Source organism: Lynx canadensis, chromosome B3, assembly GCF_007474595.2.
Source record: "Lynx canadensis isolate LIC74 chromosome B3, mLynCan4.pri.v2, whole genome shotgun sequence".
Classification (NCBI taxonomy): domain Eukaryota; kingdom Metazoa; phylum Chordata; class Mammalia; order Carnivora; family Felidae; genus Lynx; species Lynx canadensis.
In genome coordinates, this window is record NC_044308.2 from 41,893,821 (window position 1) to 41,906,534 (window position 12,714).

The 12,714-nt window shown below is 46.6% G+C and overlaps 1 protein-coding gene across 4 annotated transcripts in view; it reads right to left on the reverse strand.

Annotated features, from left to right (window-relative positions):
- Positions 1 to 12,714, reverse strand: part of TLN2 (talin 2) — a 439,345-nt gene that overhangs the window by 45,397 nt on the left and 381,234 nt on the right. For all 4 annotated transcript variants that reach the window (XM_030318033.1, XM_030318034.1, XM_030318031.1 and 1 more), the window contains 2 exons: positions 7,187 to 7,333; positions 356 to 522 (listed from right to left, as the gene is read on the reverse strand). In XM_030318033.1, the coding sequence (XP_030173893.1) occupies positions 356 to 522; positions 7,187 to 7,333 (314 nt within the window). The remainder of the gene's footprint in view (positions 1 to 355; positions 523 to 7,186; positions 7,334 to 12,714) is intronic.

A 12,714-nucleotide genomic window follows, 5' to 3' on the forward strand; every position in this document is an offset into this window, starting at 1 on the left:
CACTCCCCATTTATGTAAGAGCTAAATGTGGCTGTCCTGGCCACTCCCATGGGGGGTGGGAGCAAATGAGAGGCACATCTTTTCAGCTTGGCAAGTAGAAGATCAAAAAGCTGTCCTCTGCCAGAGCAGGCTGGGTTCAGGCTGTGAAAGGCACAAAGCTGGAACATGGCTACACGTTTACAGTTGGCAGGAAGGGCTTGTTTTGATTATGTGGTTCACTTTCTCCCCTTGAGCACCTTATTGAAATCAACATGGATAACCGCATTTCTGGCTTCTGAGCAGTCTCTAACATCCATCAGGCCAGCCTGAACCTCTCCAGATCCAGAAGCCCCCGGGACGACCTCCCCTCCCATACCTGTGGTCTGCAAAGGTCTCGTTGTTCTCTGCATTCAGGGTCCCTGCAGTCGCAAACATGATGGTGGTGTCCAGGTCGGCGATAATCCCAGACACGGCAGTGGCAGCGGTGATACATGCCTGGGTCCCCTTGTTCCCAGCCTGGAGAGCTGACAACACCAAGGACACCTGTAGGTACAGAGAGAATGCCAGGGGGAACAGGGAAATAAAAAAGATGTAACCCAAAGATTTTCAGACTCAAACATCACTGAAAAAAAAAAAAAAAAACAACTCAAAAAACAGAAAAGGAGGGAATTCTTCCAAACTCGTTTTATAAAGCCAAAATTACCCTGATACCAAAGCCAGACAAGGATGCCACAAGAAAAGAAAATTGCAGGCCAATATGCCTGATGAACATAGATGCAAAACTCCTCAACAAAATATAGTGAACTGAATTCAAAACGTTAAAAGGATCATACACCATGATCAAGTGGGATTTACTCCAGGGAGGCAAGGATGATTCAACATCCACAAATCGGTCCATGTGGTACCCCAACAAAGGATGAAAACCTTTTGATCATCTCAATAGATATAAAAAAAGCATCGGACAAAATTCAACACCCCTTGATAATAAAAACTCTCAACAAAGTAGGTATAGAGGGTATGTACCTGAACATAATAAAGCTCACATGATAATCCCACAGCTAACATCATTCTCAATAGTGAAAAGCTCAGAGCTTCTCTTCTAAGATTAGGAACAAGATAAAGATCCCCACACTTGCCATTTTTATTCAATGGAATATTGGAAGCCCTAGCCAAAGCAATCAGGCAATTAAGAGAAATAAAAGGAATCCAAACTGGAAAGGAAAAAGTCAAACCGTCACTATGTGCAGATGACATATTGTATAAAGAAAACCCTCAAGACTCCATCTAAAACTGTCAGAAGTCATCAATGAATTCAGTAAAGTTGCAGGATACAAAAACAATACAGAAAAATCTGTTATATTTCCCTAATACGGAACCATCAGAGAGAAATTAAGAAAACAATCCCATTTATACAACCGCATTGAAAAGAATACAAGACCTAGGAATACATTTAACCAAGGAGGTCAGACACCTGTATACAGAAAAACTACAAGACGTTAAAGAAAGAAGTTGAAGAAGACATTAAAGAAAGAAGTTGAAGAAGGCACAAATAAATGGAAAGATTCTCCATGTTCACAGATTGGAATAATCAATGTTAAAATGTCCATACTAGTCAAAGCTATCTACAGATTCAACACAATCCCTATTCAAATTCCAATGGCATTTTTCACAGAAATACAACAAACAATCCTAAAATTTCTACAGAGCCACAAATGACCCTGAATGGACAAAGCAATCTTGAGAAAGAAGAACAAAGTTGGAAGTATCATACTCCCTGATTTAAAACTATACTTCAAAGTTACAGTAGTCAAAACATTATGGTACTGGCATAAAAACAGACACATGGATCAAAGGAACAGGCAGTCAAAGAATAAACCCAAGCATACAGTCAATTAATTTACGACAAAGGAGCCAAGAACATACAATGGAGAACAAACAGTCTCTTGAATAAATGATGTTGGGAAAGTTGGACAGCTACATGCAAAAAATTTAAATTGGACCACTGTCATACAGCATACACAAAAATTAAAAAGGATTAAATACTTGAATGTAAGAAAGAAAACCATGAAACGCCTAAAGAAAACATAGGCAGTAAGCTTCTTGACATAAGTCCTGGTGATGAACTTTAGAATCTGACATCAAAAATGAAACAACAAAAGCAAAAATGAACAAGTGAGACTACAGAAAACTAAAAAGCTTCTGCACAGCAAAGAAACCATCAGCAAAATAAAAAGCAGCCTACTGAATAAAGCATTTGCAAATCACATATGTGATAAGGGTTTAATACCTAAGATATGTAAATAAAACATACAACTCAATAGCAGAAGAACAATCTAATAATAAAAATGAGCTAAAGATCTGAATGGACATTTTCCCAAAGAAGACAAACAGATGGGCCACAGGTACATGACAAGATGCTCAAAGTCATTACCTATCAGGAAAATCAAAACCACTCACTATGAGATACCATCTCGCACCTGCTGGCATGGCTATTATCAAAAAGACAAGAAAGAACAAGTGTTGGTGAGAATGTTGAGAAAAGGGGGCCCTCTTGCAGTACTGGTGGGAATGTAAATTGGTGTAGCCACTAGGGCAAACAGCAGGGAGTTTCCTCAAAATATTACAAATAGAACTATCACATAATCCAGCAATTTCACTTCTGGGTATGTATCTGAAGAAAACAAAAATTCTAACTCAAAAAGATATGTACCTCCAGGTTCACTGCAGCATTATTTACAGTAGCCAAGCATTGGAAACAACCTAAATATCCACTGACGGACAAATGGATAAAGAAAATATGGGACCTATCATCCAGTGGGATGTTATTCAGCCAGAAAAAGAATAAAATCTTGCCATTTGCGACAACATGGATAGAGCTCGAAGGTCTAAGTGAAATAAGTCTGAGAAAGAAATGCCATTTGATCTCTCATATGTGGAACCTAAAATAGAATTTAAAAAGCCAAGGGGTGCCTGGGTGGCTCATTTGGTTAAATGTCTGACTTTCGCTCAGGGCATGATCTCACGGTCCGGTCTGTTGGTTCAAGCCCCGTGTTGGACTCTCTGCTGACAGCTCAGAGCCTGGAGCCTGTTTCAGATTTTGTGTCTCCCTCTCTCTCACTTTGCCCCTCCCTCCCTCCCTCCCTCTCTCTCAAAAATAAAAAAAACATTAAAAAAAAAAAGGCAAGCTCGCAGAGACAGAGAACAGATTGGTAGTTGCCAGAGGCAGGGGATGGGAGTTAGGAGAAATGGGTGAAGTTTTTTGTTTGTTTGCACGCATTGAATAAAAATTAAAACAAAACAAAACCCAACCAACCAACCTCACAGAAAAAGGGATCAGATTCCTGGTGGGAATGAAGTTGTGTTTTGAACAAAGGTGGTTAAAAGGCATAAACTTCCAGTTACAAAATAAGTCCTAGGGATGTAGGGTTCATCCATCTTATACAGCAGGGTTAAGAGTAAATCTTAAGAGATCTTACCACCAGGAAATATATATATACATTTCTTATCTACATGAGATGGTGTACTGTAACTAAACTTCTTGTGGTAATCATTTTATAATACACAAGACAGATAAATCATCATCCGGTACAGCCTAAACTTAGTGCCTTTGTCAATTGCATCTCAAAACCAGGGGGAGAAAAGTACAATACAAAAACACTTAATTTCCTCTCTGGGACTCAATGCAGCTGATGGGTTAACAACACAGTTTTGGTGTCAACATCACAGGCTGAATACCAGTGAATATCATTCACTGGCTAAACAACTTTTTTTTTTTTTTAATGTTTATTTTTGAGACAGAGAGAGACAGAGCATGAACGGGGGAGGGTCAGAGAGAGAGGGAGACACAGAATCCGAAACAGGCTCCAGGCTCTGAGCTGTCAGCACAGAGCCCGACGCGGGGCTCGAACTCACGGACCGTGAGATCATGACCTGAGCTGAAGTCGGACGCTTAACCGACTGAGCCACCCAGGTGCCCCACAACTTTTTTTTTTTAAATGTTTCTTTATTTTTGACAGAGAGAGAGAGAGAGAGACAGAGACAGAGCATGAGTGGGGGAGGGGCAGAGAGAGAGAGGGAGACACAGAATCCGAAGCAGGCTCCAGGCTCTGAGCTGTCAGCACAGAGCCCAACGTGGGGCTTGAACTCACAGACCTTGAGATCATGACCTGATCCAAAGTTGGACGCTCAACTGACGGAGCCACCCAGGTACCCCGGCTGGCTAAACAACTTTGGGCAAGCTGTTTGACCTTGGTTTCCTCATCTGTAAAATGGGGATATTATTTCTTGCCTATAAGGCTTGTTGGGAGGAATAAGGAGGGAGGACGTATGTAAACTGTCTAGCATGACACATGATCACATACTAGGTGATCAGCAGGGAGATACTTTTAATAGGATTACGTTTGTGGAACCAGAAAGAAGTTTAGGCTCCTGTGAAAGGTGTGATCATTTGTGCCCTGCTCTGATAAGGTGTTCTGTAGAACAGCCTTCTGCTAACACTCAGTATTCCTTCCTCTGGCTGCCTATCGATGAGAAATTCTTCATGGTCGACTCCACTGAGGCTAGAGCCCAGAGCAGACCTGCGTGCGTCACCTCTCCACCCCAACACTCCCTTGAGCTATCACCTGTCACTAAATAATAATTCCAGTGACCTGAGAGTCCAGCAAGTTGGCTGTGTTCCCTCCAGTGCCTTTCAAGTCAGAAACCCTTCACTGCCACCTGCCACCCATCACCCCTTCTAGAAAACCCTCGCTATTCCTAGACACGCTTTCCTATAACACAAAGCTAACCCCACGCCCTTGCGTACAATTCTCCCCTGCTGTCAAGGGAAGCTGAGTTCCTCCCACGACCAGACCAGTTCCACTTCTGTGGCTTCCTGCCACATTCTTGCCACGTCGGCCAGCTCCTCACTTCCCCCGCCTCTCATGCAGTGGGTCTGCCCCCTGCCTCCTGTGCCTCCCCTCCCCATTCTCCAGCCACTAACTTGCTCATCCTGCAGAAGCCAGCTCAAAGTCTCAGCTGTCCTCGTCCAGAGACACGAGCATGCTGTCCCTGGCCTCGGGGCAGCTCATTCAGCACAGGTTAAAACAGCACGCGTCCAGTGACCGGAGGCTCTGAGTTGAGAGACAGTCTGGAGCTGTCGTATTAATCTCTCTGTGCCCACACATGCACCACCCTTGACTATGGTTGGCTCATAGAAGAGTCTGCAAAGTTTCGTGAATGCATTTTCTAAAAATACAATGGCCGGGACAGAGGAGTTATAGCAACACTGAGAGGCACAGAGCTCGTATGCTCTCTTCCTTCTGCACTGCTCACATCTTAGGAGAGGTGTTGGACACAACCCAGCATGCGGGGCAGAGGGCCCACTTCCTGAGCACCGGCCACATCCCAAGACTCGCCCACAAGGAAAAGCTTCTCTTCCTCTTTTGCCTGATTCTCCTTCCTGGAGTTAAATGCCACTATGACCCACCAGGAAGAGAGATGGCCTGAGAATCAAGCATCTAGTTTCCAGAAAGAACTCTCTGAGGACAGGTGACAAAGGCCAAGACGAGTGATCATGAGAACGAGAGGGACGTTCTCAGCCAGATTTAAAGAGTCTGGAAACAGTGTCCCACCTGCTACAAAAGCTGTGTGAGTTTATTGAGCAGCTACTAGTTCCTAGGGGACAAGGACATGAAGATGAGCAAGTGACGCCTCTTGCGGCTGGTGGGAAGTTACAGACACAACCAGGACATATGAGAAAGACACACCAGGTGGAGATGGGGGGCCAGAGTACATAGCAAGAAAGCACCAAAAAGGCTGGTTTAGTCTGAACAGCTGATCCTCTGACTCTGAGCCTCCTCCGGGCAGGAGGTGGCAGGGACCCTCTGCTGGGAGAAGCAGTAAGACAGAGAACAGCTCAGGAAGATCATGTTGCTTGGACCTCTGCCTCTCGGCCTTCATGTGCCAGTTCCAAGGTCTTCAACAAGGGAACCCGGCCAGAGTAACTTCGACAACAAGGCAGGGCTTTGAAAGGAGGGAGAATGCCTTCCTCCGGCTGAGAGATTTATTTCCTCATCCTGTGGAGTCCGAGGAGGCCTGGGTAGTCCTGTGGGCTGCAGGAGACGGCCAGGCGTTGCTTGGCTTCGGCTGGCAGCCCTGTACAGAAAAGCATCTGTACCGGCAGCTGCCAGGTGAGGGGTCCCCCACCCGGCCCTTGGGTCCTGTGGCCAGGCTGCTCAACAGTGCAGAGCTCTGTGTCCTGGGGACCCAAGAGAAGGAGAGGGAGAAGCCAGCAAAGTACAGATGCTTCGGCCTGCAAAACAGCTGTCCTGAAAAAGGACTCTTAAGAAATGAGCAAAGCAGAAGAGGAGTGTACTTTGGGGCCATCAAGGAGCCACGGGAACGAAGGGATGCAGAGAACCGGCTTTGTCGAGCAGGGTAAATTTCGTGGGAGGAGGGTGCCGGAAGGCAGCTTACAGAGGACAGCAAGTATCTGTGACACGTTGGGTTGTGTGTCTGGCGCGATGCCAAGCAAGCACCTTCACGCTCATCACCGCATTTCATTTTCACAACCCTATGGGCCAGGAAATGTATTTCTCTGTGCTCATTCTGCAGGTGAGGGTACAGAGGCTCAGAAAGGTGAGATAACTTAGCTGAGACCCTGGAGCCCCACTCGCTACACCATGGGGTTCTCTCCACAAACAGCCGCTGCTAGACTCTAAAAAGATCATGCAGGATCCTGCTCTTTCAACCAAGGTGCAGTGCGACTTTGGGTGCGGTGCTCAACCCTTGCACACCTCGGTCTCTTCTGGGAGGAAGGAGGTAACCCGAAGAGAGCTTCAGGCCCTTCTTACTGAGTCCCCAGCACCTGGGAGCCTCCCTGAGAAGGAAGCCCAGGGGACGAGTGTCAAGAGGAGGCTCCTGGTACTCACGTGACTGTGATGTGGTCTGTCCAGTCTACCTACAAGAAAACCCATCAAGGAGGTGCACTGCTGGGGCCCTGACTTTCATGGGACAGTACGTCCCATGTTCGGAATTTCTCAGGGCTATGGATTACCCTGGCCCCCTTATGTGCCCCATCCCTGGGGAATCCCTGCATGAGGGGGAAGACCAGACCTGACAGGATCCTTTTTGGCATAGCATCCCGCTTATGTCACTGGTCACAGTGGGCCATCGAGGGCGGGTGTGGGTGACCGTGGCCGTGTCTGACCTGAGGGCTGCTCCTTACCTTCTCTGTGACTGCACGGGCACACTCGATGAGCTCCCTCTTGGTGTAGCTGTCCGTGGGGCACACCTGGAGGGCCCCCGCCTTCTGCACCAGGAAGATGCAGCCGTGGCCCAGGTCCTGCACACGTGTGCGAATCTGGAAGCCGATCTGCGGAGGCAAGCCAGGGGTGGGGAAAGAGAAGCATGAGGGATTCTGCCATCGAGGTCTCCCCTACGTGGAAAATTTCTCCTACATCCTATGGGAGCCTGGCTAGGAAAATTCCATTGCCGTTAGGAGTCTGTGCTTGGTGGAGTATGGAATTTCATTGATTTTACTTCCCCTTTTAGAGACTGTAAAATGCCCACGGTCCCCAGGAAGCAGGCCTACACCTCATCCTGCTAGCTTAATGGCTTTCTGATATTTGTTACCTTTTCCAGTGAACTGCCAACTTATATCTGAGCCACCTGATATGGATGTTCATTAGATGAACTCTGTGGGGGTAATTATTAGCCATTCAAGCACTTATTGAGCCCCTACTGTGTGTCAGGGCCTCTTCTAAGCAGGTATTGCATTTGCTTTCATTTATTCCACACAACAGTCCTAAAAAATAATTAGAAGTTCAAAATATACAGCTTTAATAAGAAGCATAAAGCTTGCAGATTCTTGCAACATCGGGATGTTTCCAATCAGAACACCCCCTTCCTCAGCTATATCCACACTGGGCCCAGGCTGCCTATCAGGCAAGGTGGTTGAGGTTTCCTTAAAAAGGTATATTTTCAGAGCTAAAGGCTCAGCAGGCACGCATTCTTTTAGTGACCTCTGGGTCATGTGATTATAAAAGGTACTTGGCCTAAAAGAACCCAAACGAGCTCCACTATGGATAAGCTGCCAGCTGTCTCTTTATAGGGTAATAAATTCCACCACCCAAAGTGTGCATTCCTCTGGCGATTTCACATCAATTTTCATTTGGGTCTGATCAATACAGCTGCCATAAATAATCTGCCCTCCAGCCGAAGTAAGCAACTAAAAACAAAAAACCGTAAGCTCTCGTGAACAAGCATTATTTCCAAGACTCCACGATAGCAACAAGCCGTGGCTTCCCCTTCCAGCTATTCTACCAAGAATAGCTACTAAGACCTCTGGTGTCTCGAGTAAAAGCTGGGAGATCTGGACCACCTGGGTGCTATCTTCCAGCATCGTCCTATTAGGAAGGGGGGCTTTGGGCAGTCAAGGGGGGCTGCAAATGTTAACTCTGTTATTGAAACACATAATGCTTTTGGGAAGATAGGTAATTCCCTTAACCTTTTAAGGCTGAAAGCATGTTTAAATCCATTTAATAGAAAATTGTCCTGATCCAGAAAGTGGTACTTCGGCTCTTTTGGGGATGCTGCGAAAGCTTCACGATCAGGCAGGCCGGGTTTCTTTTGGACCATCTCCAGTCCGATTCAACCCACTCAGCAGAAATACCCCTGAAATGTAGCTGTTTGCTGTTGGTTTAAACATGAAGCCCAGCTGAAGTAGGAAGATGCCCCATGAAAGCTGAAAACTCAGCCTGGCTCTCGAGGCTTTTTCAGATCCGTGTACTTTAACCAGAAACACTTGAGGCTCAGCACTAATCCATAGGCAAGAGCTCTGTGTCAAGGATGCCTACAGAGCTCTAAATGACAGGTGCTGCTGGAAAGCACAAATGGAGGAAGAAACATATGATTTCAAAATAAAAACGACTTCACTAGTCAGACCTCAATGACAGATGAAGAGACTGTGCAGACTGTGAAGAGAAGTGATCAGAGCCACCCTCTGCCCCCTACCCCCCACCCAAACCTCTCATGGAAAGTCAACATGTAAAATTGATATCATCTGTTATTAACTATACCTTTCCTATAGGAGTCAAAACTTCTATCTCTGACTCAATAAAAAGTCAACAATAAGGCTAAATGAGCCAAAGTTTAAATGTCAGACTCTGAAGGCCAGATATAGATAGCCTTGGCCACCAACTCATTTCTGTATTTTGATTTGGCTGCAGTGTTGAGAAAATCCTGTTTTGTGCATAAGGCAAACAGGAGCGATTTTCCCCGTATTCCCCTAAACCATAGCAGGCAGAGACTTGCCTCAGCCTGACATCTGCACAAGCCACCCAGCAGCCCACGGTAAGGCGCTGGTGGCCCCCAATGGGTTACCATTTGGCCCAGAGTATGTTCAAAAATACACACGGATTTTCCCAATAGTTTTAAAAATAGCTGAGTTATGTTTAAAAAGTGAGCCTTGAGTCAAACATGCAGGACTTTCAAAGCGCCTCCCGGGGTCAGAGCTCTTAAGAGTGAGGTGGGTGACCTCGGTGCTAGGAAGGACCAGGCCCAGAGAGAACATTCTCCGTGCTCTGCTCCTACTCTCTCCTTGGAACCACGCCTGAGCTTCCGGTCTGCACAGTGGTGGGCACCAGGACCAGCAGAGGTCTCTTAAATCACTCTCAAATCACCCTCGGGGTATGAGGGAGAAGGGACCTGCTCCCGCACTGTGTCGAGCCTGAAACCTATGGGCGGGCAGGACACTCGCATGCTCCCTCTGCACCCCTGCAAGAGGCCATGCTATGAAAAGCATCCCAACGTCCCGACGCTCAGCCTCTTCCTTGGAGGGGACATCGTGCACGTAGCAAAGGATCCTGTAAAGACGACTGTGGAGCTGGAACACTGATCATTAGCGATGAGATTCCAGTTAGGAAGCCCCGATGAAGACCAGCACCAGAAAGCAAAAGGATGCACCTAAAATAAGGCCACAGGTGTACAAGCCCGTGGGGTTCCTGGCCAATCCAGCCCTCAGTCTGGGTATCACGTCTGTGCCAGGTCACATGACTGCCTTCTTGGTTGCCATGCAATCCTCCTATGTACTTGGCCGCACGGCCCTATGTGGACAGCATGCAGGAGGACGGAGGGTCACAAAGGACATGCTGAAATAGGGTTTGCGCACGTCCACAGGCCGAGGGCTGAACGCTACAAGAAAGGGAGGCGTCCCAGGATGCCAGCCCCACTCCTGGCCCTTGGCCCATGAGGGCAGCATGGGCAGCAGAAAGGCCCATGGACCCTGCTTCTGGCCGGCCCTCTCATGGACATCAACTCCCTGGGCAAGCCAGCTAACCTCCCAGGCCTCTGGTCCCTCACCTGTGAAATGGGACAGAAGCTGCCCTACTTCCCGGGGCTGACACGCCACCAAGTCAAAGATATGTGTGTGAAAACATCTCCAAGTAGAAAGTGCCACGTGAATGTTCACTGTTGTGATAAGAGGAAGCTCGGTGAGGGGCAAAGAGCAAAGGCTGTGATGTCCTGGGTTTGAATCCCGGCATTTCCATGCATTATGTACTTACTTGAAACTTCACTTATTCCAAAAAGTTATTTCAAGTGGCTTCCACACTAACTCCTGTAGCTATGTGGTCTTGGACAATGTGAGCTCCCTGAACGTCAGCTAACCTGTGAAATGGGGAAGAACAAAGGACTGTGCAGTTGTGACGGTAAATGAGGCCGCAGCTGTCATGGGTGTGACGTGTGGTATGGACCTGATGAACGCCTCTCATCGTATTCTTTTCCACGTGGGACGGTCAGAGCAGGCGTTTACGTAAAAGGGGATGACAGAAGCAACATACTCTACTGCAGTGTCCCAGAACATCCTCTACTGCTGGAGGAACATCCGAGAAAGGGAATGTGTTTTGAAGACTGTATTCAAAAAGATAAGGGATTTAAAAACGCTAACTTGTCAAGGCAACACTGCAATTCTCAGCAAACAGGACCAGTCCCCAGGGTGATCCGCCTTATCACCAGGGTGTGTTATCAAGGAATATTGCTCAGAGACATCCAACCTGGGGTTTTAAGTTGGCAACTTTAGTCAAAGCATTACTCGAACGGCAAGAAAAGCCTTCAATTCCCTTCTTGCCCAAATAAAATGGGCATCGTCTCCTGGTTTTATGCCTTGGGGGAAATTGGAAGTCTGGCCTTTATGAAATTTTGGATCAAATTTCAAGTGGAGGAGGGTCTCAGAAATACTGATCATCTTCTTTACTACATAAAACTAAACAAAACGTACAGATTTTTCTCAGGCTTCCAAAACCATCACATCTGAAATCAGGCCACATAACTGCCTGGGAGAGCTTGGGAACACTGAAGAGGCAACAAATGGCTATCATGACAGGCTTTACAAATTTCTCCTTAAAAGGAGAAATCAAAAGTGTACAACAGAAGCAAAGAATCACTTCCCACCTATAGAAACCGTGTCCTGGAGTGGAAAGTTTTAGAGAATTCTAGAGCAGACACTCGTCTCATTTTTTGGGAAAAGGCTGTGGTTCTTGCCACAGGCTCTTGACGAACGTTCCCGCCGGCTTTGGAGACAGGCAGTATTACAGATGGTCCCAGCAGAGTTTTCTCCAGAGACAAAGCTGTAGTCACTAGAGCCTTCCCCCGGCATTTATATTCAGGACTTGGGGCTCACAGGATCTACATTTCCTTTTTTAAGGAGAGCAGTGATCTCAGATCGTGAAGTTGCCTGAGGGTTTTAGTTTTTCTGAAGAAAGTAGTTTTCACGGCGGCAGCAGATAAAGCTCCTGCTGGATGTTCAGAGGGCAGAATTGGGACCTGTCCGCGAACGGTCACATTCCGGGAAAGCCCAAAGCGCTGACTCGGCACAGCCTACAGGACTGCGGCCGGGGGACTGGCTTCGCATTTGCCCTGGGTATAAATACTTTCACATGCTGTGATGTGGGGCCCTCTTGGATATAAAACTAATTCCACAGTCTTGGAAAAAAAAAAACAAAACTACATTGCTTTAGGGATCTCCCAACCTTCTCAGTTTTCCCCTAAATATCTGTCTGGCAAATGCACACAAAGAATTTTCCTGAGCAAGCCACTGGTAATTTTATATTCTCTCTGCCCCCTTTTGCTTCAGGTCACACTGCTCTTGTGTCTGGAATGTAAAATATAACTCAAGATGCAATGGTGAAAAGGGAGAACGTTAATGAAAACGTCAGCTGCTACAAACGCAGGGCCAGGAACTAAAGTCATTCTGTGTTGTGCTTTTAACGATACCTTTTCTTTCCCAGCTGCTCTGGCATTATTTTGTATTTTGCTTCATGCTCTGGGTTGCAGTAAGAAAACCTGCTTGTTTCACACATGGGCCGGGTAGCTGCGAAGAACTCAGATGTGGAAAGGTCTCCACAGATCATGGGCTCTTCACTCAGTAACTCAGGCAGGTCAACATCTGAACCAACCAGACAAATGTAGATTCCGTCTTTAAAGATTTCTGCAAACAGAGATCCGAACCTTCCCCACAGCCTGCTAGTGTTTCAGTCCTACAAAGCCTAACATTGCTTCCTTCTGTCCAAACTGTTCCTTTCTGTAACCCAAGTTCCCTTACATTTATTCAGGAAATTCAAAAGCACGAGTAAAATCAAACGAGTTATAGGAGTCCAGATGATCTTACTAACACAGGGAGCCTATTTAAAAAAAAAAAAAAAAAAAGATTGGGCAGGGGCCACCTGTGTGGCTCAGTCGGTTAAGCATCGACTTCAG